This window comes from Hypoxylon fragiforme (assembly GCF_022984875.1).
Source record: "Hypoxylon fragiforme strain CBS 206.31 chromosome Unknown GGS25scaffold_10, whole genome shotgun sequence".
NCBI lineage: Eukaryota > Fungi > Ascomycota > Sordariomycetes > Xylariales > Hypoxylaceae > Hypoxylon > Hypoxylon fragiforme.
Genome location: NW_026054765.1, coordinates 987,953 through 1,012,491, shown reverse-complemented (window position 1 = coordinate 1,012,491; position 24,539 = coordinate 987,953). Strand labels below are relative to the sequence as shown.

Below are 24,539 nucleotides of genomic sequence, written 5' to 3'. Positions count from 1 at the left end.
GGTTATTTATGTAGGAGCCACATGCCGCGCCACGATGAATCAGTTCAAACTTCAATGTTCAAGTTGTACATAGTTAGGTACCTAGCACTTCCTCGCATGGTTCAACCGTTCAGGCCCTTGAAGTCATCATCAGCAACATCTTCACTCTCCCTCTTGCCCTCACGCTTTCCATCCGCCGAGTTCCAGACCCCTTCCGTACCATCGTCCAAAGTCTCCTCGCTCAAGACTTTCCGGGCCTCGACAACGCTAATTTCTGGTGAAGACTTGTAGTTGAGGCCTTTGAAATCATCGGCCTCCTCGCCCTTGGCAACAAGGGAAGGCTGCTCATGGGTGCCTTGCTCGCGAGCCATGTTCAGGACAATGGGCTGGGCCAAGATGGTGGCGCTTGTGGCCAGTATCGAAAGGAGGGAAGTTGATAGCTTCATTGTCGATTTATATGTTTATAGATAGCATCTAGCCCTGGAGGTATGTATCTCAGCGCATCGCAACGTTGTCCCGCCATGCATTAATCGGGTCATCACAAACCTGCTCGGCGTCGTATAGCCCCGGAAACGGAAAGATTCAAGTTGGGTTGATGTATAAACATATAAAAAATGTGATAAATCAAATCATAAACACCCCAATATCATCAAGGATACTAGGAGCTAGTACTCGATCTGGTATGTTTTCTTACATATTCCTATATATAGGTAGACTGTGAAGCACCCTCGCAAGACCACTTCCTCAACATCCAGTCTATGTATGGCAACCCATCCCGAGAGCTTCACTGACAAATGCACATTACCAAGACACGTACCATCGCGACTTGCTAATTTGTAATCACGTTTTCATCCAAGGAAACCCAGAAAGCTGAATTCGTTGTATATGAAGAAATCATAAAAGTTTCGAGTAACCTCCCGGGATAGCGTCAGAATAAACCGCGAAGAGTAGATCCATAACCACATTCTTTAAGATCTCTATACATCCCATAATGTGTTAGTTAAATTGTGAACTGAAACAAGTATCAAAGCCCTCAACTAATATCTTGATGAAATCTTTCAAAATCGAAAGGCGCGTACCTATCCAGTTACACTGTTTGTGCCATTGCGTAGTTTATTTCAACGCCATTCTACCTCTCTTCGCTGGATATCGGTATCCTTCTCGTAAGGTGGCCAGGGCACGGTACAGGGGTAGTGTTCCAAGGATGACTACACTACTCATGTTATAGAAACACAGATAGGCACACGCCATCAATACCTTCAACGTTCACATGAAGTGCAAGGTTAGATTATTAATGCACAAGCCATCCTTTTATCCGTTCCATCCGTGGCAACGTCAAAGGCTCGGCTTGTCAACCCTGAACCACATGCAGACAAGACGTTCCTCGCGGCTAAATAGGTACATAGGTATGGGAGGCGACGTATATAATACCACATAAGACCTTACTCTCTCTCTCTCTCTCTCTCCCTAACCACGCCCCATAACAAGCGCCAATCAACCCCTCAACGCCGAGCCGGAGCATTTGAAACTTGAGCCACGGAAGCTACCTACCTACCTACCTAGGTTAGGTTATATCCATCTCCACGTTATGGCACCGGGAACAAGATCAGGGGTATACCCCACAAGTTGGGGTCTGGAAGAAGCTCCGGGCATCCCAGTCTGATTCGCCCCGGCTCTCATGATACATATATGCAAGAGGTACATATATATATAGCCCAGCCTAGAGGTAGGTAGAATTGATACCTACCCACGATCCCTCCCCCCCCCTTTTTTTTCTTTTCCTTCGCGCCGAGTTATCTACTTGTCCTTGTCACCACTATCAATCAATCAATCAATCGATCAAGCAAGCAAGATGCTCTTCGAAACCGCCATCACAACCCTCGCCCTCGCGCTCAGCGCCTCCGCCCTTGCCGTCCCGAACCCAGTCGAGGTGTTCAAGCGCGCGCACACCGCCGGCACCGTGATAAGCAAGTGCTCGAAGCCCGGCGTGCTGGCGCTCGCCTACGACGACGGGCCCTACCAGTTCACGTCCTCGCTGGTGGACACCCTGGACAAGGCCGGGGTGAAGGGGACCTTCTTCTGGACCGGCACCCTGTACGGTAAGTACGAGAGAGAGGACTTTTTTTTGTTGTGTTTTCCGTGTGGTGTAGGGGAGTGCGTTGCGTTGCCAAGCTGCTTGCTTACAGACAGGCGTATAACTCTAGGCTGCATCTACAACCAGCAGGCCGCGGTCAAGAAGGCGTATGAAAGCGGGCACCAGATTGCCTCGCACACATGGTACGGCAAGCAAACCCACACCAGACACACTTTACCTAGTTTCCCAGGTCCAGCTAACCCGCGAACTCCCCGTTCCAAAAGGACGCACCCGCACATGGGCAGCATGGGCGCGGCGCAGATCAAGAGCGAGATGGAGAAGGTGGAGCAGGCGTTCGTGAACCTGGTGGGCAAGAAGCCGCAGTACATGCGGCCGCCGTACCTGGAGACGGGCGGGCAGTTCCTCGGCGTGATGAAGGAGATGAACTACACGGTGATCACGGACGACGTCGACGCGGGCGACTGGAACAACCAGTCGCCGCAGCAGAGCCAGCAGAAGTTCCAGCAGGCCGGCGCCGCCGGCAACGGCCACATCCCCCTCATGCACGAGACTTACCAGGGCACTGTCACCACCTTGACAAACTGGCTCATCGACTGGGCTAAGACGAACAATCTGCAGATTGTTACGGTTGGTGAGTAAATGCTTCGAGTCGTTGTTGGCGGGATTAGTTGCTAACATGAGACGATTGCTAGCCGAGTGTCTCGACGATGCCAATGGCGCCTACAAAGAAGGGACGTTTGAAGGCAATGGGCAAACCACTTGCTGAGTAGGGGGGGGATGTATATAGGTAGTAGATATCAATATCTAGTATTGAACCTACCTAACCTACTTACTTGTCTGCCTATCGCGAATTCAATAGAAGTTAAGTTGAACTGTAGCTAGTCCATAATGATAATTCTTATTTCGCTATAACAAAATAAAAAATAAATAAATAAGCAAACACCAAAAAATGGCAAAAGGTAACTGCCCATCCTGGGGTCGAACCAGGGATCTTCTGATTTCGCTGTTTTGCTTGCTAGAAGCTAGTAACTAACAGTCAGACGCCTTTACCACTGGGCCAATGGGCAATTTCTCATGGAATCATGGGGCTGTTATTCCGCTCTATATAACTAGCACAGCACGCTAATGTTAGCGAGCCTAGGGCTTCGTGCTAGCTGCTAGTTTCGTGGATTTCCTTACATTGCATGATTGATACATCGAATGGGTTTCAACTGCTAAATGCTATAAAATAGGGAAGTGTTTCCTCCCTCAAAGACTTCCTGTCAGCCTGCCGCGCCTGTGTTGAATTTGTCGAAATTGTTTCCGCACATTGACTGTTGTGGATGCAAATGTTGGACAACCCGTAATATAAGCCCAAGTGTTCCTCTGTAGCCTACGGACTTCCCAATGGCTCTCTCGTCCAGAATTCACATTCTCCCCATTATTCTAAAAGTTGCCCTCAACTGTCCGTAGATTGGTGAGTGATTCATTCAGCTTGTCGTGGTCGTGGTGCTTCCTGCATCAAACCCTCAATCCACCACGGCTCAGATAGGTAGTCGGTGGCAGTTAATTCCTTCATTGCGGGCAGTTCGAAGGAATTAGCTAACCGACCGAGGGCAACTGCATTGGAGAATCATATGAATCAGTTAGGGGTCCAATAGATATATTCCTCTCTGAAATCGGGGAGGTCAGCGTAAGGTCCCTCTGTTTTGATTACTCGTGGCCATTTGGAAGATCATTCGACATCATTTAGCAGATGCAAGATCGCAGGGAGGTTGTTGGGGGTCAATCAAGTAGTCATTGATCGCGACTTGCTAGTTGGTATTGGGTTCATCTCGAGTAAGGCCCAACGAGACCGAAAAGGAGGCTAGGAGTCTAGCAAATAAGAATGACATTAATCATTAGTATCTGTAGGCTAGCCTCTCTGCATACACTTTCATGCCTAAAGGTAGGCGGTATAAAGATCAATGTCGAAAAGAAAGTTGATATTGAATTCGACAACGAAATGGTGGTAGGTAAGGAGATCATGGTATTGGGGGGTAACAATCCCAGTACGTGTTGCAAGTTTCATATTTTTTCATACGCCATTAACGTTCCATATGTCTTTGACTACTACCTCTATCGAGAATTCACAGACTGAACATCAGTCATCCGATGTCACTCAAAATGTATAGGTATCCTTCATATGAGCGGTCTTCTTGTAAAGCTCAACTTCAATGCCAGGATAAATACCTAGCGTTACGTCTCTATCATCCTGTTCTACATCTTCCGAGGTAGACAACGGCATCCTTTGACACACTCTATCCACATAAGGGTACTTGGACAAGTATCATTCCTATACGTACCTTCAAAAGCTTGACAACTTTCTGTAGATACTGCAACACTCATCATTTATAGGTCTAGCTCCAACAACTCAATTTCTTATTTTAGACCGTAACATCCATAAGGCTCACCGCCAAGCGATTACCCCTTTCTTTCAAGTACCGCCTCAGTTCTACACATGTGTATTTTCTTCCAGATTCTTATTTACCTAGGCACCTAAGCATATCCGAGGTATATATCAATCTACCCCGTCGGATTACTCCACGCCGCTTGAGCTTTCTTCAACTTCCGCGCTTGGATACGCCATATTGGCTCCGCGAGCCGTACTAGCTCTTGGCCAAATTTGTTTATCAAATCTTCCACAACGTCCAGGCTGTAGAATTGTTTTATACGCCGCGCTTCCCATTCTTCCTCGGTTCCGAAAGTTGCTACAGTCCAGTCCTCTTTCCACCCATCAATGGCCCGAACTGCCTCGTCGCTGTTCACGCGTATCTTTGTAGCTAGTACATAGAATGATGATCGTACAGCATGCTTAACTCTTGGCTTGAACAGCTTGATTCGGGCGAATGTACTCAGTGACCATAGCAGAAAAGCCGTGTCCAGCGCATCAGGTCTATGCAACAATATCACCATTCGCCCGTTATCCCCCACCCCCTGAAGTCGTTGCAAGCCAATTATTAGTTGCGAGAGTGTTAAGCGTGCGGCTTCACAATTCTCACGGTACTCAGCACGCGCGTACGCGTGTGTACGCAGAACTTGCCCATCACAAATGATGAGATTGAATGGCTCATCTGCTTCATCATCGCCGTATGCATCCTTAGTGAAAAGGCGCATAGAATAGTCAAAGTTGCTGCGGTCAGGGTGCTCCTCGGGGACAGTAGTCGGATCGATTCCCATCTCACCGGCACGCATTGTAAGGTCGCAGAACTTAATGCGTAAACGTGGATGCGTTTCCCACTGTGGAAACAGGACTTCGTGGCCGCCTAGTGATGGTGGTAGGGTAGTGCCACGCACAATAGCGCGCTGATTTAGATCCATGACAGTAGACGAGAAGCCACCAGGCGCGAAACACAAGTCCAAGACACGCAAAGGTGTATCAGTTAGCTTATCAGAGAATTTCAAGATGGAACTAAACTTATTCATCTCTTCGCCAATCTCTCTCATCATTTGAAAGAACTTGAGCTTCCCCATGGCCGTAGGGTAATCAGCACGCTCTCGTTGGGTCTTGAAATGCGTATCGCCTTGGGGGTTTTCCCATCCCTATGATCGCCCAAAATAAGGAGTAAGCCTCAGTCACCAACCAGCTGCTTGTTTGAAATAAGGTGAGGTTCTTACTTGACGTCTAAGCTCAGCTAGTCCTCGATAGTCCTGACTTTTCATAGTCAAGTAGGTGTTCCAGGCCAAACGCCCTCTTTCAAGGGGAGAAGTGGGGTCTGCCGCAGGTATTGGTGGCATGACGGGCCAAACGCTTGTGGGTGATAATGCTGTTGGAAGTAGGTGTGAACTTGGAGGGTGTATAAAACGATAACAAGAGTGAGATTTTCAAGTTCTTGCTTTCGGTGCTCTTGTCTTTGTACTGGAAATGCTCTCGGCTACTAGAAGATGGATATTATAGGCGTAGATACCTAGGTGGGTATATCGAAAGTTGACACGGGATGAGTGATCAGATTGTGCAAGATTTTAGACGGAATATGAATGAAGACAGCAAATGATATTTGGCAATGTTAATGCCCAGCGGTGGGGGCTTTTCTTCTTCTTCTGGATGGCTAACACTGGATGGTTAACATCTGGAACCAATATTTAAACATTTGAAGGTTGAAATGACATTCATGGAATGGTAGGTAGGTACCTATGTAGCAGGTATGTTTACTGCACATGTGGCACCCACCCGTGCACATATGCCTACCTAGGTACTCTAAATACTTTATGTAAGTAGGAGCCTTCCATGTTTCTATGCTGAGGGCAGTTGCAGTTTCGCTCGTTTATTGAAGGCAATGCTGCAACTGCTACCATCCGAACCATTATGTAGGGCGAGATAGTAAGGCGGACGGCCCTTCCCAAATGTTGTCTGATTGATTGAAAGCGTTTGCAGTCTAGGCACATGACTTGATTTTAGATGGGATGTTGCTTCCCGGTGTACGGCCCGTTTATGATGCATCCATGGATGCATGTATCTGGTTGGTGGCGATGACCGAGTGTCTGGCCATACATATGTACCATAAACCTACATACTACTAGTAGTAATACGTACCTGGCAGTAACATGTTTGGGCAGCAGCGCGCCTTCCCATCATGTAATTCCATAATCTTGGAAATCGCATCGCGGCAGCAGTGAGTACCTGACTGATACCTACATATGTACCTTGATGAAATCATTCATACGAACTCAGCTCACCCTTGTATAAACATGCATGCTTAATAATCTCTATATTACATCATTTCTGTGCATGGCAATAAGATTATTCTTCTAAGCGCGGCATCTCTGTATCATCGTTTGGCTTAAGGCTTGCAATGATGACTCTTACTAGCATCCGAGGATGTGATGGTGATTGGAGTTTATAAGACCCATTACTTCAATAGAGATTCACCGAAGCCTGGGGAATTGCACGGCTGTAGCCTACATAAGTATGTACATGTAGACTGAGGGACTTGGGGGTAGTCACGTGGACCCCTGTCCCAGCACACCTGAGTTTCAAATGCAGTATACATACCTACATATATATGGCACCCACCTATCTATCTAAGGCATCTATGTAGTATCATGTTCATTGTGTCCCATATCATACATACCTACATAACTACCTTCATGGATAGTTTACGCATAAGCAGTCACTCTCAGATTACTCATAAAATTTATGGTTGAGTAAGTGAACATGTTAATTATAGATAATTCTGAATATATACATGTAAGCATCTAAATTGAAGACCGCTTGTACGGTATAAATACCATTCAGCGTCGATCTTCAGCTTTACTACTAGTAGTACATACATTATGTAGCGAATAAGTCCTACATGCACATACATGACCTTTGAACATTGCTGCTGTTATCGCTATCCTTATCGGTGCTTTCCTGCCATACGGATTACCATACAGATTAGTTACACATCCAATGATAAGTCAGGTACCGTACCGTACACAGTAGTAACGGTAAAGAGTGGGCCTAGTCTAAATCTTCTTTCACATTTCAATGTTATTTTTCCCTCTCGGCTTTTTCTCGCATCTCAAATCAACCACTAAGCAACCATCCTTGAAGCAGCCAAGTACCGAAACGAGTAACCAAGTACACAAATCGCGTCGACCAACTGCACGCCGCATCTCACGAAGATTCCCCGGACATCCGCCGACAACTTGCCGTACATTAGTCCTATTACCTTTCTTTTAAACAGTTTATGACGATCTTAGATGGCATCTTATCCTGAACCTTCATCTGCTGAAGCTGAGCCAGCTGAGGTCCCAGCTTCAGTATCACAACCCCAATCCTCCTCGCCGTCGCCACCAGCCATCTCTCAACCTCAACCTCAATCTCAACCACAACCACAACCACAACCACAACACCAACCTCTTCCACATCTTCACCCTCATGATCAATCGCAAGTATATGATGGCCTCCCTTCACAGCTGCCCGCTACTACCGTCGCGCATCATGGCCTTCAGGTCCTACAAGCTGCATCTGCAGCTCACCCAACAACTCCCGATCCCGTCGACTTAGCGCAGCAGTATGCTCAGTCAGCAACTCTACAAATGGGCGACGGCCAGTTTATTGCTATGGGCACAACGCCTACTGTTAGCCCCCCCTCGGCAATAACACCTGCGTCGCAAAAGGTATCGCGACTAAGACGTGCCTGTGATATGTGCAGCCAACGAAAGGTCAAGGTATGTTGCTGTGACTACCTACTGTAATCTTTGTCTTCTTGCTATTTCTTTTCCAACCAACCACATGACCCTCAGAAGCAATCTAACATACACCCAAATACAGTGCGACGAGAGCGGCCCGCCATGTAAACCCTGTGCAGATCTTCAAGTTGATTGCACCTTCAACCGAGAGATGAAGCGACGTGGACCACCCAATAAGCATGCTGAGGCTGCGAGAGCTGCGAAACGGCCTCGTAACGGTAACGAAGATGCATCTCCTGTCCCTCATCACGCCGCTGAGACGTTGGTTTCCATTGCCGCAAATCCCCCTTCAGGCGCTTTGGATGCCGAAAACATTGCGCCTTGGCCCATCTTGGAGCTGCTCATCGACGACTTCTTCACCTACATACACCCCTTGTTGCCTTTCCCGCACGAACCTTCCTTCCGCGCCGCATTCAACAACCGCATGGATAGATCAAGTGGTGAATTCTTGGCATTGCTGGCTAGTATGGTGGGCGTCCTTGTCGGCTCTTTTCCCCGAAGTGCGCGAGCCCACCTCAAGGCACAGCACAGTACCGGCCTCTTCCCTTCTGCATCCTCCATGGTGGAACAATGTCGAGCTGTTGCAATGGAAGCTCGGGGCTCCCGTTTCATAATGAAGGAGGAGATGAGTATTGATGATGCAGCGACCAGCTACTTTCTGGGAATTGCTGCCGCTGATACACTACAATGGAAGATGTGTAAGCGCTTCCTGACGGAAACCATGACATTCTGCCGAGAGCTTGGGATCCATCGCCAAAGAAGCGAACCCAGTACTGATTCCCAGTCACTCGCCCTTGGATCAGAATCTAACACTGTGGTTGATAAGCCTATCGATCACATACAGGATCAGATCGGCAAGCGAATCTTTTGGGTTATGGTTGCTGGGGTTAGGTAAGACTCTATTTAGCTACTCGATGATACTTCTAAAAGCATAGCTTAACATGTACTAATAATCATTTAGAACCATGACCCAGCTAGGAGTATCCATTAACGAGATCCCTTTGCCCCCGCTTACTTCCCAGGAGCCGTACCCTGAGCAGCCTGCAGAAGTTGACGATGAGCACATATATCGTGATCATATACTGCCCCAACCCGAAGGTACTGTTTCGTTGATTACTGGCTTCAACCGTAACGTTCGTGTCTACATGACGATGAATGAACTGATCGGCGTCGATATGTGCTATGGGATAAGTTTTTTCGACTGGAATGCCCAGAAGAATATACTCAGCAACGCCCTGGCAAGTGCTAAACAGGCTGCCGAGGACCTACCCCCAGAGCTTCAAGTGAAGACGGATAATCTCCAACATGTTCAGAACCACAACATGGGATTCGATAATTCGGACTTGGAGTACTATCCGCCTGCTCTCCCTCACGCACAGGCTACAAATGATTTGCGACGCATATTTGCGGAGCAGCCTGTTCGTCGTCGCCATCTCCAATTTGAGATACAGAAAGCCAATATTCAATTATCACAACTTGCGACTCGTTCTTATTTTGTAGAGCGATACCTCAACCTCCGCGAAGCACATCGCGCAGGCCCTAACTTTGCTGAACGGGAGAGGACCAAGGAGAAGGATGAGCGAGATAAGATGATGGAAGACGAACGAGAAGTCATCATTCAGAATCTCGTCACAGTGCTAGCGTCCATTAACCAGCTAAACATGGAACCAAACGGCTGCTCGCTCATCAACAAAATACGGCAAGTAGCTAGCACCTTGCTACCTGGCAGCGCAGAACACAAGGGAGTTGTAGCTGCCAAGGCGGAGGAGTACCTGAACGGATTCCTCGACATCCTTATGAGGTTGGAAAAGGTGGGAGCGGCTCCACGTAATGTAGCGATGACGCCTCAAAACGAAGAGGAAGAGTTACGAAATTGGGCCAGTCTCAGAGAATATCAAATCCAGTTCATGTCGAGCGGCGGTTTCCTCGGAGACGGTTACTAGATTTGGTTATTACAATGAGATGATCGGTATTCCAACCTAAGGGGAAAGTTGAACAGGTGGCTTTGGGGGTTGCGTATATACCCAGTAATGTGTGTATGCATAGGTACGAATGTGATCTGTGTAGAAAGATGAGGACGAGCAGCTTCGCTTCGCCAGCAATGATGACTTTAAGATAACTGTTGTGTGTGTATATAAGCCCCCTATCCCTCTTCAGTTCAATTGTCACCGGGAATGTATAGATGGCGCGAGTGTCTATTACTAGAAGTTCATTTGCGAAGAGATTATTTCGTGCCGAGGCTATGCTGCCTACTTGTACATACACATATGTAGATCGTCCATTACGAGGGATTGATGTGAGGTTCTAGGTACCTATTGAGGATATTTGGCCAATGTCTATGTATTATAGATAGTAGAGACGAGGGCTAAAATTCGAATCGTCTTTCTTCTTTTGTTTCTTTTGAAGATTATGCTAGAGCTAGAACCCCAAGTCGTAGTTAGGGGATTATCTGATTTCAGGGTCGAGGTTACTTGAATCATACCTAGGTACAGTACCTAGTCTTCTCAAGCATGAGCATTCTCTTTCTTGGCTGTTATCGGATATTCTGATATAAACGAGGAGAACCGTTTAGTGAGAGGTCAATCATTCACCTTTCGGCGTAGCAATATAGACCGCTCTTGATCAAACCAGGTTGAAATAATTAAACAAAATTTTAGTTAGGGCTCAATTGTTCTGTCTATCTCATCGTCATGTCATAGAAGCGCAACAAAAAAGCAAAGACGAAAACGCATCGGATGCAAAAGCCGTAAAACAACGCCCCCCCCCCCTCCGGTTGCTAATGAGCTACGTCACCAGTTTTGCTTGTGGCACTGGGAAACCCGCAAGATAGATAACGGTGTTGGGAATTATGATATCATGTCGTCATTGTGTTTATAGACGGGGCGGATAGCCATTTGTGGTTGTCTCACGAGTGGGTTTTTTCTTGTTAGTAGCTGCATAGGAGTTAGTTTGTGATGATGATGATGTAGTTGGTGTATAAATACTGATGATGCGTACTTAGGAATTCTTTTCCAAGTAGGAACTTCTAAACTTTTGTATTTGAAAAGACATGAACGCTCGTATCTATGATTGAGAACCATATACATATCTGGAATTCATATAGATAAAAACAAGAAGCAGAAATCAGCATACAAGATGCCGTACCCTGACGAATTCGAGGGTTTCATGATAACGGAATTGGGGAAGTACAAGGACTTTAAAAAACAATCTGTTAGTAATTACGGCCTTTTCCACTCTCTACCTACCCACTGACAGTCAATCTCGCTCATAGTTCAAACCCAAGATATTTGGTGATAACGATATCGACATCCAGATTGAGTGCTGTGGCGTGTGCGGATCAGATGTGCACACGGTGACGGGCGGCTGGGGTGACGCCCCGACGCCGCTGTGCGTCGGCCACGAGGTCGTAGGCAAGGCGGTCAAAGTTGGGTCCAAAGTTAAGGATGTCCAAATTGGAGATCGCGTAGGTGTGGGTGCGCAGATTTGGTCTTGCCTCAAGTGTGGGCAGTGTAAGAACAATAATGAGAATTATTGCCCAAGCATGGTTGGTAAGCTACCTTTTTCATAACTCACATCCCTCCCCCCAATTCGGAGGTCTTTCGGGCACTTGCCGGAAGGAAATATTGTAACGGGGGGTAGTGAAAATAGGGAAGGGTCTACATGAAGGAGACTGACTTCGAATATAGACACGTACGGCGCTCCGTATCCAAAGGAAGCGGATCCCGCCGAGACCATAAGTCAGGGAGGCTTTTCATCGCATATCCGCGCCCACGAGTATTTCGTGTTTCCCATACCCGACGCAATCGAGTCACACCATGCGGCACCTATGCTATGCGCAGGATTAACGGTATGGTCACCTCTTGTACGAGCAGGCACGGGTCCGGGCAAGCACATCGCCGTCGTCGGGTTGGGCGGGCTGGGCCACTTTGCAGTGATGTGGGCCACGGCGCTCGGAGCCGAAGTGACCGTGATCTCGCACTCACCTAGCAAGAAGGCGGACGCTTTGAAGCTGGGCGCAAAACACTTCGTCAGTAGCGGGGACAAGGACTGGGCCAAGCCGCTAGCCTTCACATTCGACTTCGTGCTGAATACGGCGGACATGACACACGAGTTCAACATCACTGACTACTTGTCGATACTGAAAGTTGGATGCCAGTTCCACCAGGTCGGCATCCCCGATAAGCCGATGCAAGATCTGAGCCCTAAACAATTCATGGCGAACGGCTCGAGTATAGGTGCTAGTCATATCGGCTCCCGACCTGAGTGCCTTGCTATGCTAAAGCTGGCGGCTGAGAAGAAGCTGACTCCGATAGTGGAGACGATTCCGGTGGGCGAGAAAGGGTGCGCGGAGGCAGTTGATAGGGTTCGTAGGAATGACGTGCGTTATAGATTTACACTTGTTGATTATGACAAGGCTTTTGGAACTTAAGGAGGTACTTTAACCTATTACATTTGGGTTGATGATAAATAAAAATAAAAATAATAATATCTCCCAACAATGAATCTAACATGAAAGATGAATGTGATAAAGTTGAAGTTATGGTTGACTGTTCTAGGGTAGGCATACAAACTGAACTTTGCTACGTCAAATGAGGCTGAACAAATTAAACCTTGAGTGATGCAATTAAACTGTGGCGGTGCGGTTGGTTTCAAAAGCTGCTAGGGCCCGAGAAGATTGGCGCCAAAAATTTTAAGGCCAAATAAATGTCCAGTGAGCCAAGTCAGCCAAGTCAGTCCAGCATCTTTAACTACTGCCAGAGTCTGCCAGAGTGCACTGCAAGCCTCCAGATAAAGAAAATGATGCACCAATTCTAGTCCACCAACTATTATTCCTTATACTTACCAGTACCACCCTACTACATTAACCTAGTAGGGATATTGTAGTTATTGGTGAGTTATTCAATTTAACAGATTTCAATCGCTTTATCTTATTTTTCCAGGTTCCTGTTTCGATTTTCTTTTTTAATTTTTATTATTATTTCTTTTTTGATTGGTTATCCCACACGTCGCAACATACATTTGTCCGACTGTTGACCAACGGCGACAGATAGGCCAGACAGGGAGAAAGACAGGCAAACCAGACAGACATACCAGACACAATTCAGCCCTTGAGGTCTTAGACTCGTCCACTCGTCCACTCGTCCAGTTTGGCCATTTGTGGGAGCTTTTGGACTTTGAATGCGACTTCGGCTTCGGCTTCAGCTTCGAACTTGACTACGTCTACAACTACGACGACTACCATTACTGCCATTACTATTAACTACTACATACTACGATTCTGTTATCGAGGGATAATAAATAAAGTACCTAATTTGGGAGGGTCCATTAGCCAAAGTGTTAACCATTGATTAACGCCGGGTCCACCCTTTTTTATAGGATCGACCTCTTAAATATTCTACTAAACTGCAGTACAAGTACGTGCCAGGGCCCCCCAGGGATCGTGAGCTGGAAAGGGGACGCAAAAAAATAATAATCCTACATACAAATCAATCATCTTTGCGAAAACATCCAACTCGTCCCGGCTATACCTTATCCAGTACCCTACATAGTATCCGGGCAACGTCAGTTGCTTACCTATACTAATTGTAAAAATCCTAGAACCCACAATTACTTCCCTCGATTCGACTTCGAGAAACACTCTTTGACTACTACATTACAGCATTGAACACATTTGGTGCTTTTGAGGGATCTTTACCCTCACGCGACGAATTCCAACCCGAACCTCAACTTCAAGCCCGACCCCTACTATTGACCTTTGATAAAAGGGGAAGGATAAAACATAATAATAACAATAATAATATGTCGTCGGGATTGACGAGACGCCGCGGAGCGGGTGGCGGCGCGGCTAACGATGAGACCAATGGTGTCAATCGATCCAACTCTGCCCAAAATGTGCGCGACAGCGCCCCCGAGACGAGTTACGAGAATAGCGAGAATGGCCACAAGATTGCCTTTGATCCGCGCGACATCAGCGAAAGCGCCGAGAGGAGTAAACAGCCTAAGCTTACCCTGATGGAGGAGGTCATACTACTGGGACTTAAGGACAAGCAGGTATTGACGACCCCAGCATCATTCATCTGTATAGAATAATTGTCCTAATGAAGCCTGTAATCAAATAGGGTTACCTCTCATTTTGGAACGATAACATCAGTTATGCTTTGCGCGGTTGTATCGTCCTCGAGTTAGCTTTCCGCGGTCGCATCAGCATGCAAAAAGATCCATCTAGACGGCGTTTTCCTCTAGCCGACCGTGTGATCGAAGTCGTTGACGATACCCTAACGGGAGAGGTCTTACTCGACGAGGCTTTAAAGATGATGAAGCAAAGCGAGAAGATGAGCGTCAGCTCCTGGATCGACCTGATGAGCGGTATGCTAACTTGTTCCTAAAATCGCCATCGTTTTATTTGGTTACTGACTATGGTTACGCGCAATGTAGGAGAAACCTGGAACCTCATGAAGATCGGTTACCAACTGAAGCAAGTTCGTGAGCGCCTTTGCAAAGGCCTCGTTGACAAGGGCATCCTCCGCACCGAAAAACGTAACTTCTTGCTCTTCGACATGGCCACCCACCCCGTAGCGGATGGTGGTGCAAAAGACGAGATTCGACGGCGCGTTAGAAACGTTCTAACTCAGCGTACCGTTGTTCTTCCCGCTTCCCAGTTCCTCCCCGAGAACCTCGAGTTCCGATATATCCGTACTATCTCCATGGTATGCGCCGCCTACGCTGCCAACGTCCTAGAAAACGCGCTTAGCACCTTGGGTCATGAGGCTCGAGAGCGCGCTTTCACACAGACGGACGAGCTACTCGCCGAGTACTCCCAGTGGCCCTTTGGCAAGAAGACTACCACCACTGGGATCGGAGCTAACCTTCCCCAAGTCATTTCCGATGTGAGTCTACTTGATCCTTCCCCCAATATTTTCCCTCGGAAAGCAATATCATGCTAATCAAAATACAACCACAGGAAATCAATACTGCCAAGGATAAGGAATTGCAACTTGAAGTTGTTGCCGCGTGCTTGAGCGTGTTCACTCGCCTTGATTCACTACTGTAGACTCCAGTTCCCAACTGAATTTTAATCCCTTTCCACTATTATGATACGAACCTAACTGGCACTTTACCTCGCCAAACTTGACTGTCCGGCACCATATCCATTTTACCCAATACCTAAATTCTCAATTTCCTAATACAACCCGATTCCCACCCGTTATTCTTCGACGATACCATTGCGGACGAGAGTCGTTCTGGATTAAAGAAAGGAGGTTTGATTCAGGAACAAACTTGCATGTAACCGCGGAGTCACGGGGTTTTTGAAACAAACGAAATGATACACGGGGGAGGAGAGAGAAAAAGGGGGCATGTGAATATTGTGCCCATGAACCCACTGAGGATTTCCGGACGGGGCGACGGGCAAAAAACCTACACAAACATCCCATTAGAAATAGGGAGAGATGGAATGAAGAGAGCTATAAAAGGGGGGGAAAGGACGGGGGGTTCAAAGGAGGAGGAGAGGAGAGAAGGGATGGAAAGAAAACTTCTTAACGGTACCCATTAGGCAAGGACTTTGCAAAGGAGAGAAGAGGTTCCCAATCAATCATGTCATTTTTCCCGACCGTGTTGTAATAGTCTAAAAATCATGGATTCTTGTTTTTTTTTTCTCATCCTCCATGCTTCTCCTCGTCCTCCCCTCGGTGTTTCTTCTTCTTTGCCACGATTTGTTTCTGTTTGGTCTTTCTTCTTTCTTCGCCGCCACTACTGCCGCCGTATATGACTGACGTCTTGTGGGAATAGATACCTATTTATTTGATGGGCTGGTTGGTTTTGTGTTTGTTTGTTTGTTGGTTTGTTTGTTTGGTTGGATGTTGGTTGCTGGGGTTTGTGTTTAATTTGATGATTCTACATCACGTTAATACCTACCTACCTGACCTAGGTAGGTAGGTGGGTATGGGAAGGTGGTTAGACGATGTATATCAAGATCATGTCATGTCATGAGCATTATTATTTCTTCTTCTTCTTCTTTTCTTCTTCTTCAACCTTCTTATTCTTGTATATATATGTAACTTGAAGAATTTCCGAATTCTCAAATTGTTCTGCATGTTTGGAGCAAACAACAAAACAGCAAAAAAAAAAAAAAAAAAAACCTTGCTGTTGTTCCTTCAAGGTTGCATTTCCTTTTTACCATTTAGCTGGCTAGTTAGAGGTATGTAGCTACTACCTAGGTAGGCTTCATAGCATAGGTATCCTATTTACTTCTTATCCTTCTACTTCTACTTCTGCCTTTTTCCTGTTTCTGTTTTTATTCTTCTTCTACCTCCCCTTCCGCATCCTCTCCTTCCAACCCCCCTTCTCGAATAACCAGATCGCCTCGATGGCAAACGCCCTCGCGCTGCGGTGACCGCGGCCTTCCTCGGTCGCAGCTTCCTCGTACAAACTGCGGAGGACAGCCCCTTCCTCGAACTCGGCCCACAGGCCCTGGGGCACGGCATCGACGGCGCCGCCGTACTCGCCGCGCCCGAGCCGGTACAGCACGCGGCCGAGCGTCTGGTACGCGACGCACCGCTGCCCCGGGACGGCGCTGCGGCATAGTCGTGCTAGCTCGCGCACGGTGTAACCCGCGGCCTCGGGGGCCTCGCCATGGTGGTGCAGACCTTTGGTTACGGGGACGGCGCGAGAGATCCGCGGGGGCAGGAGGAGGCCCCGGAAGTCGAAGCGGAGAGCGGATACGGGGAGGGAGGATTGGGAGGGGTGGTAGGGGCTGTCGTGGTCTGCGATCGAGTTGGGTGTTGGCACGGGCGCCATCCAGGCTAGCTTGGAGGGGTCGGCGGGGAGTTGGGGGAAGTATTTCTCGTGAAGGAGTTGGAGAAAATTAGGGTCGTGGGGGTCGAGGTCCGCGGGTTGGGGTGGGTGCGGCCAGTGTGGTTTGGGGAGGGGTGCTTTATCAACGTTGGGGGCATTGGGGTCGATTATGTAGTCTTTGGGGGGTTCGCTCGGGGCTGCGTCATCGTCATAGGGTTTGTGAGTGGGTGTGTGTTGTGGTAAGGGTGCCGTGGTCGCTTTTTCTTCCTCGTCTTCATCTGCTACCGAAGCAAAGTGTACGCGCTTGGAGTGACTGGTAGTTGGACTTTGCGCAACGTTAGGATCGGCAGCGCTGACGCTCGGCTGGTCGGATGTGTCTTCTATCTGTATCTTCGGAGGGTCTTGTGTCCGCGTCGCTTCGCTCGGATTTCCCCCGGTGCTGCTTTCATTGGGCTGGTCGAAGGGCGAGGAGTTGCAGGCTTCGTCGAGGTTGGCGCGCTTTAAAAGCATCTCTAGTGTAGATTGATCCAAGCCGCTAAATAATTCTCGCCGGGCCTCTTCGATCTCCTCTGGGGACATGGATGCCAGTCTTTCGTTGTTCTCTCGGTCTATGCCTTGAAACTCATTTTGCTTTAAATCTCCCCTACTCGGTTGCGTCGGTGGGCTCGCATTGTGTAGTGGTGTGGGAAGTGGCTCTTTCGAAGCTGTGGTGAATGCTTTCTCATCAGACTTTGCGCCCTGCCGTTTTGATTTGAAGGTCGAGATGCGCGTGCGCTTCTTGTGCTCGGGGAAACCAGTCGTCGTGGATTTAATTTGAGGAAAGCTTGGAGATTTTGGCTGAGTCACTTCCTTCTCCTGGATATCTGTGATGAGGAAATCCATATTTGATATATAACTTAGTTTGTGCTATAAGATCAAAAGGATGCTTGAGAAAATATAACTCTGAAGGGGAAGGTTGGTGTTGGCGTTGGTGTTGGTGTTAACTGGGTTGATCATAATTCAATCAACGAAAGAAATCGAAGAAATTACAAAATTTGGAAGATTGACGTAACAGCCACTAACGCCCCTCTAAATCGTCACGGGTATCAACTTGTATCTTGAATGTAGCTGATAAAGACTTAATCTGTGGCTGGTGCATCAAATAGCGTATCACTAGCGTCAAGTAGCTCTATTCTAGAAGCTAAAAGGAATAAGCGCGGATGAACGCTTAACGGACCAATGATACGTCATCGGCCCGCGTTTCATTGTGACGGGAGTTGAAGCAAGGGTCTTGGGCTGAAACTTAAAAGAGGTACGTACCGGCAGAGAACGAATTTCCAATCCTTGGCGGGTTACGTTACTCCTCAGCTTAATTCGAGGTAGTATTTTCATGCAGCCTCTAAATCGGGCAATGCTATAGATTACAACTAAATTAAACAAGTATGCTACATAAATTGTATATGTTCATGGACTGATTAAATTATTTATCTCATGATTATACTATTGCATCTGAGCACATACACTACTAGGTACATATGTATCAGCAACAATATCTTATAAAGCAAGATAACCTTGGAAACTGACACTCTTAACATTTTTGGCATTCAAGGTTCTAGGACTAAAGAAACCTTAGTAGGTACATGTACTGCCATATAAGTACATAACCTAAGCTGAGTAACCAGTCATTTATTTGCCAATTCATCCCGTAATATTTTAAAGGATTCATGGATGCACAGCCCTTGATCAGTAAACCAAAAACGTGCGATTTGTTGATACATATGTGACAGTATAGCACAGTATGTACAACACCATAAACCCCACCTAAACCGAGAGAAATCCCGCCATGTCAGAAATACATCCATAGGTCTTAGGTACACTACTGCTTTGTGATAGCGCAAGGGTAAAGAAAAGAAAGGAGGAAGCTTCTAAGTTCAAATCCTTCGGCACATTCATTTCCCCACCCAATCCAGGTATTGATTACTTACCTACCTAACTCATAGTCAATGAAAATCGCATCAACTAGTAAGGCACAAATGTAAAATCATAGAAACGCCAGATGCAAGCAAAGTGCAGAACTTGTTCTATATACGTATAGAATTGAAAATGTTACGTCTAATAATAGGTACCACACTTAACCTTAGATCCCTGTCTTTCTTTTTCGTGCATCCATATCTTAGTAATATTTCTCCAATTGTCAATTACACCCTTGTAAGTATCGCGGCTATCTTGCGTTAAACCAATCTGGTGGGTCCTGTTAGACGTTGGGGATTGTTGATGAAACAGAAGTACGTACCCCACCTTTTCCCTCCTGTCCGTATACAAAGTACCTAAGTACACATCTACGAATTCGGGCGGAGAGAGACTAGAGGCTCAAGCTGCATGAAATCCAACAGTTCCCCACTCGCCCTACCTTTTTTAAGTTTGCCGACCGCTCGGCTCATCCAACCCGCGTCCCTAGATAGCTGACCCATTCAAGAAAAGGATATACTTCTGCAGCTGTACCTGACCACCTACATTTTTATCGTCTCAGATAACATCCGACATTACCTCCAGCTCGTTGCCTGATGTGCATTCAACGACAAAAGCGTACCTCACACACGTACAGGATGTCTCAATTGAAGAAATCTCTTGCCCTTTCTTGATTTCATTACTGAGTACCTAGTACCTGCATACTCAGATACTCTAATATGTACGTATGTGTTTTGTACTGATTATGTACCTACGCATGTACATACATGTAAGCGATCCGCATGCAGTAGTACATACGCTAGTATTATGTATACAGATGTATGGATGTACATATAATGTATAGCTTTGGGCCCGGTATGTATAATTGATACGTGAAAAGAGCATTAGTTAGCGATAGAAAGTACAATACCCCATACTTACAGTATGTCCAGCCACATCGGGAATTTTTAGTTCCTTACCTTCTTCTATCTTGTATTCCAAGACTGCTAATTAGCTGATAGCTATGCGATCCCACCTAATAGTGTACATGTATGTACATAGAAGTATCTGTTTTTGTCCTAGGTCCTTCATAACTCCCGTCCTGGTTCTCCCTTTTTAGGGAAAGTCCCGGTGCATTACCATACCCCTGGTGCTTTCGTTGTTCATTATTTTTTATTTTTGTAACCTGTCTGCATATGTACATAGTTATAGAAGTATATACATATGTATACAACAGCCCTAACACGAACCTAGAAGACTTCGCTGTCACTTGTCACTGTCACGAACACCCTACCTACATACATACCAGTATGCTAGGTACCTAGGTAACTAGGGCCACCTCATCGTTTCCTGCTTGTGAAGTGTCATACGCCCCCCTCCTTTCCTAAGCTGTTCCTTGTCGTTTCCTTGATGTATGTATATACGATGTACATAATTACACACTTACCTGACATTCTCTACATTCTCTACATTATCTACATGCATTCAATGTTCTCCATTTGTCTAAAGTTCCCAAAGTTTCCCCCCCTTTGGCTTTTGGCTTTGGTACAATAATGTATTAGGCTCCATCGTCATCCCCGAGCTTTGGCCAGATGGACCACCACTTGGCTCTTAACCTACCTAGGCATTTGTAGTTAATGACCTTGCCCATGACCATGACCCTCCCCCGTCGGATGACTTTCGCGATCTAATGGCTCTAATGGCTATGCGCCTAATTCGGTTTTCTTACTGCTCTTACCTTTTGCCCCCCCAAAATTCCCATTGCTCAGTTTCCAGTTTCCCCTTGAATTCCTAATTGTTCCAATGACACCCCCCCAGGCTTACCTAGTTCCGATCTCTAATTCAATTTTTTTAATAATAATAAAATTTCCCACGCAACTCTTATTTCTACCTAGGTAGCTTGAGCTAGAACGTGCCCCCATTTTTCTTCGCCGTGTAGGAGAAATAATTGATTCCCATTCCCATTTTCATTTTCCAAAACGTAGCCATCCCCATCTCTTCCGCAATCTTTCACAAACTCTCAATTCTTCCCTCTTCTCTACTACTTTTTCATCACAACAATGATGTGGTTTTGAAGATAAATCCATCTAAACTTATCATTTAGACGCACTTTTCCATTCACTTTTTTTCTTCTTCATGTGCACTAAAATCCAGTGCATCTGATTACACTAGTCTGGAAGTCTTATACCTCTATAATTACGACTTTTTAGTCGAATAAAGTCTGGCTCGCCTTTCTACTTCGCGCATCTCCCTACACAACTCTCGCGAAGTTATTCAGACAAGACCGAACTCCATCTCCAACGCCGCACCGACCACACGATTTCAAGGTCACGTTACTCAATAGCGTGTATACCCGGTACAACTCGCTCCATCGGGGACATCGCACTTAACTCAATCAATCGATTCCCTTTTTTCTTATTTCTTTTTTTTTATTGTCGCGTACCTACGTTAGCAGTAGCTGGACCCACGTGCGCCCAATCTGAGCCAATTCGATACGGTACATATTACCTATTAGGTATTAGGTGGTAGCGCACTACGCCTACTACTAATACTACTAATACTATTACCAAGTACCTACATAGTGTAGGTATAACTTCCAACTTGTTACCAAATTATCTGCAACCCACCGCAAATTACAATTTGCAATTTGCAATTTGTCGCCAATCAGTTACGACAGTCGACACTAATTGTATTAACCAATCCACTTATACTTATACCTACTTGGAACTTTGGATTTATTTATACATGAACGACTATCAACTGGCTTCATAGCTGCTTTCACAAATTCACACTGTCACTTCACTTCACTTCACTTGACTTGACTTGGCTTGACTTGACTTCACTTCAGCTATAAGAATCCTCATTACTAGGTGAATTTTAATTCATCCTAGAATTTTGGGTCTCAGTTGGCTTCCTCTCATTCCTCATCTCGCATCGCATCCACACATACGCACACTGGCAACAACATCACTTAGGAGGAATTAAAGGGGATCTTGGTCGACGTTCGATTTGGTCAAGCGTTTGGGTTGCATCAGTGGATTGGACTGGATTGGCATTTATTTGGGCTTGATCGTTCGACCGCCATAATGGCTGCGGGTTCTAGCAATGCCCCACAGCGATACAGCTCTTCTCCGGAATTATCAGATCCGCCTTCTATGCTGTCAGCCCCTGCATCACCCAGTGCATATAACAGGTCAAAGAATGGTGGGGAACTCGATGAAATTGTAGTAGACCCTACGACTATTCGATATGATGGAACTGGCCAGCCCATGCTTACCAAAGACGGTTTGCCTAGAAGGAAACCTGGCCCTAAGCCCGGAACAAGAATTAACAAGCGAAGTAGTGCCAGTGCCAACCCGGAGGAAGGAGAGAAGGTCAAGCGGGTTCGAAAACAAAAGGATCCCAATGCGCCCACTACTTCAAGGAGGCGAAAGATAACTTCCCTCGATGGCGAGGCCGGTGAACCACCATCACGTGCTACAAGCGTCGCTGGTGGTGCTGGCTCTAGTGTTCTTACATCATCACGGCAGGCCAAAGTCACCGAGTCGAGCACAGTTAACAATCGTCAACAACCGATTCCTCCCCGGGAAGTGAAACGTGAGGGCATGCCAGGATCAATGTCCAGCATTTTGAACGCGGAACCTGAGCCCCCACAAACATACCTTCGTCAACAATCTCAGCAATCTCAACAACCAACACGCCCTACTGCTCCTTCTCGGACGAGTGGTACCAACTATGACCCCATTCGCTCATCTAATTACGACCCTATCAGAGAAACGATGGTTACACATAGCTATTCTAACCCCATGGGCTCTCCTCGTGCTCCTTCCACCTCAAACATCATTAATCGAGCAAGTGCCTCCCCCTCCATTGCCAGTCTTGTTGATCCACCTGTACCCAATATTATTTCTCCTGTTCCATCACATACCTCTTTTGCTCAAAGCCTTCAACAACAATCACAATCTCATTCCCAACCTCCACCACGTATTCAGAAAGAGGCCAAATCAATGTCAGAATCACCTAATCCCTTCCGGAAGGAGTTCGTAGCTCCTCCGGTTCCCAAGCCACACACGACCGAGGCTAAAGAAAGCAAGAATACCAAGGAGGCTAAGGAACACAAGGAGCCCAAGGAACCCAAGGAACCCAAGGAGAGCAAAAAGCTAGCACCACCTCTGGCACCTACCGCTGCTTCCAAGATTGAGATCCGACCAACATCAATTACTACGATTGGTGCAGCTGTTACAAAGAAGTCCGCGCCGAAAAATCACAGTACAGCCTCATCATCCCCTCATGTTAATGCTTCGAAAGAAGCACTTGCGCCTCTTCCTGGTGGGTCCGACCGCTCTATCCTGGATTTTGGGAAAGCCGAACCTGGTTCTGAATTCATCGCGCCGTCTATTGTTCTCAACATTCCATTGAATGGAGAGACAAACAAGTATATCAACTTCATGCGAATGGCCGAGGATCAATATGGTTGGGATGCGCTCCACCCACGACAGGCTGAGCATAAGGCTCGTAAAGCTCGTATCGCTGCTGCGTCTGCGGCGTTGGCCCAAAACGACTCTAGTCGGGAAGGTGACGAAATGTCTGTTGATGAGTCGGACAACGAGGACTCCAATGTTGAGATGGGCGGTATGAGTGGACCAGATAAAGCCACCGATGGCAAACCGGCAAAGAAGAAGAGACATTTCAAGGAGGATGAATATGACAAGGACGACGACTTTGTGGATGACTCTGAATTGTTATGGGAGGAGCAGGCTGCTGCCAGCAGGGATGGCTTCTTCGTTTACTCTGGCCCGTTGATACCAGAGGTCGAGAAGCCAGAACCTGGACGGTACGTATACCGCCTACATTTTAATCATTTAATTATACTAATACGTTTTAGTAGTGACGGTCAGCCCAAGAGAGGACGAGGCTCGCGCGGTGGTCGTGGCGGTGCCCGCGGAGCTACTGCCGCTGCAGGAAGAGGCCGTGGAGGCGGACCCGGATCTCGTGGTGGCGCCGTAAGAAAACCTCGGATGACTAAAGCCGACAAGGCTCAGATGGATCGCGAGAAGGCCGAGCGTGAATCTGCATTCTTAAAATCAACAAATGGAGGGTCATACAACGTTCTTCATCCAGGCAGTCCACAGTTTGCTGGTTTGTAGAGCAATCAGGGGTAAAGTGGAGCTTAGGGATTGGCATGGGGAAGGCAATGAATACAATTGTATACCACCACAGGCGTTCGGCGACAGTCACTATTAATCGACAAGGGGCATCATAGCAGGAGGACGTCACAGACGGAGCGTGTCAACCCCCCGATTTCGATGGATTCTTACGATGTCCCTTGACACACATCGGGGCTAAGGGAAAGGATCTTGCGTATACCCATTTGACGACGACGGACGGATGGGTTAGCTTAGTTTTTAGTTGGCGAGCATCCAATGTCGTATCGTAATGCATGTTTATTTTGTACAGGAGCATCGAGGTTCAGGCGCCAGACTACAAGGAGACTGTACTTTTTGCGATACTCGACATAATTAAGTGAGATGAGTGTAAATTGAAAGGATTT

General features: G+C 46.9%; 8 protein-coding genes and 1 non-coding gene across 9 annotated transcripts; 5 read left to right on the top strand and 4 right to left on the bottom strand.

Annotated features, from left to right (window-relative positions):
- Positions 1-68: 68 nt before the first annotated feature.
- Positions 69-571, bottom strand: GGS25DRAFT_510058 (uncharacterized protein). The gene is made up of 2 exons (XM_049262621.1): positions 544-571; positions 69-465 (listed from the first exon to the last, which is right to left on the bottom strand). The coding sequence occupies exon 2, from the start codon at positions 423-425 to the stop codon at positions 102-104; it is 324 nt and encodes a 107-aa protein (XP_049112197.1). The 5' UTR covers positions 426-465; positions 544-571; the 3' UTR covers positions 69-101.
- A 1,260-nt stretch (positions 572-1,831) lies between these two features.
- Positions 1,832-2,840, top strand: GGS25DRAFT_526164 (carbohydrate esterase family 4 protein; the record flags this gene model as incomplete). The annotated part of the gene is made up of 3 exons (XM_049264932.1): positions 1,832-2,078; positions 2,184-2,705; positions 2,767-2,840. 3 exons carry the CDS (start codon positions 1,832-1,834, stop codon positions 2,838-2,840), a joined length of 843 nt encoding a protein of 280 aa, XP_049112196.1.
- Positions 2,841-3,037: 197 nt separating this feature from the next.
- GGS25DRAFT_t114 lies at positions 3,038-3,141 on the bottom strand. The gene has a single exon. It is a non-coding gene; the product is annotated as a tRNA-Asn (tRNA).
- Positions 3,142-4,451: 1,310 nt separating this feature from the next.
- On the bottom strand, positions 4,452-6,527 carry GGS25DRAFT_510055 (uncharacterized protein). The gene is made up of 3 exons (XM_049262620.1): positions 6,225-6,527; positions 5,711-6,141; positions 4,452-5,635 (listed from the first exon to the last, which is right to left on the bottom strand). Exons 2-3 carry the CDS (start codon positions 5,828-5,830, stop codon positions 4,619-4,621), a joined length of 1,137 nt encoding a protein of 378 aa, XP_049112195.1. The 5' UTR covers positions 5,831-6,141; positions 6,225-6,527; the 3' UTR covers positions 4,452-4,618.
- A 976-nt stretch (positions 6,528-7,503) lies between these two features.
- Positions 7,504-10,662, top strand: GGS25DRAFT_510054 (uncharacterized protein). The gene is made up of 3 exons (XM_049262619.1): positions 7,504-8,248; positions 8,352-9,160; positions 9,231-10,662. The coding sequence occupies exons 1-3, from the start codon at positions 7,778-7,780 to the stop codon at positions 10,210-10,212; spliced, it is 2,262 nt and encodes a 753-aa protein (XP_049112194.1). The 5' UTR covers positions 7,504-7,777; the 3' UTR covers positions 10,213-10,662.
- A 742-nt stretch (positions 10,663-11,404) lies between these two features.
- On the top strand, positions 11,405-12,698 carry GGS25DRAFT_526161 (GroES-like protein; the record flags this gene model as incomplete). Its single annotated transcript, XM_049264931.1, has 3 exons — positions 11,405-11,479; positions 11,541-11,817; positions 11,956-12,698. The coding sequence occupies 3 exons, from the start codon at positions 11,405-11,407 to the stop codon at positions 12,696-12,698; spliced, it is 1,095 nt and encodes a 364-aa protein (XP_049112193.1).
- Positions 12,699-14,068: 1,370 nt separating this feature from the next.
- On the top strand, positions 14,069-15,320 carry GGS25DRAFT_526160 (Golgi phosphoprotein 3; the record flags this gene model as incomplete). The annotated part of the gene is made up of 4 exons (XM_049264930.1): positions 14,069-14,320; positions 14,389-14,635; positions 14,705-15,156; positions 15,231-15,320. 4 exons carry the CDS (start codon positions 14,069-14,071, stop codon positions 15,318-15,320), a joined length of 1,041 nt encoding a protein of 346 aa, XP_049112192.1.
- A 1,066-nt stretch (positions 15,321-16,386) lies between these two features.
- On the bottom strand, positions 16,387-18,061 carry GGS25DRAFT_510030 (uncharacterized protein). The gene has a single exon (XM_049262618.1). The coding sequence runs from the start codon at positions 17,942-17,944 to the stop codon at positions 16,574-16,576; it is 1,371 nt and encodes a 456-aa protein (XP_049112191.1). The 5' UTR covers positions 17,945-18,061; the 3' UTR covers positions 16,387-16,573.
- Positions 18,062-22,074: 4,013 nt separating this feature from the next.
- Positions 22,075-24,135, top strand: GGS25DRAFT_516130 (HPC2-domain-containing protein; the record flags this gene model as incomplete). The annotated part of the gene is made up of 2 exons (XM_049263162.1): positions 22,075-23,822; positions 23,874-24,135. 2 exons carry the CDS (start codon positions 22,075-22,077, stop codon positions 24,133-24,135), a joined length of 2,010 nt encoding a protein of 669 aa, XP_049112190.1.
- Between the last annotated feature and the right edge of the window lie 404 nt (positions 24,136-24,539).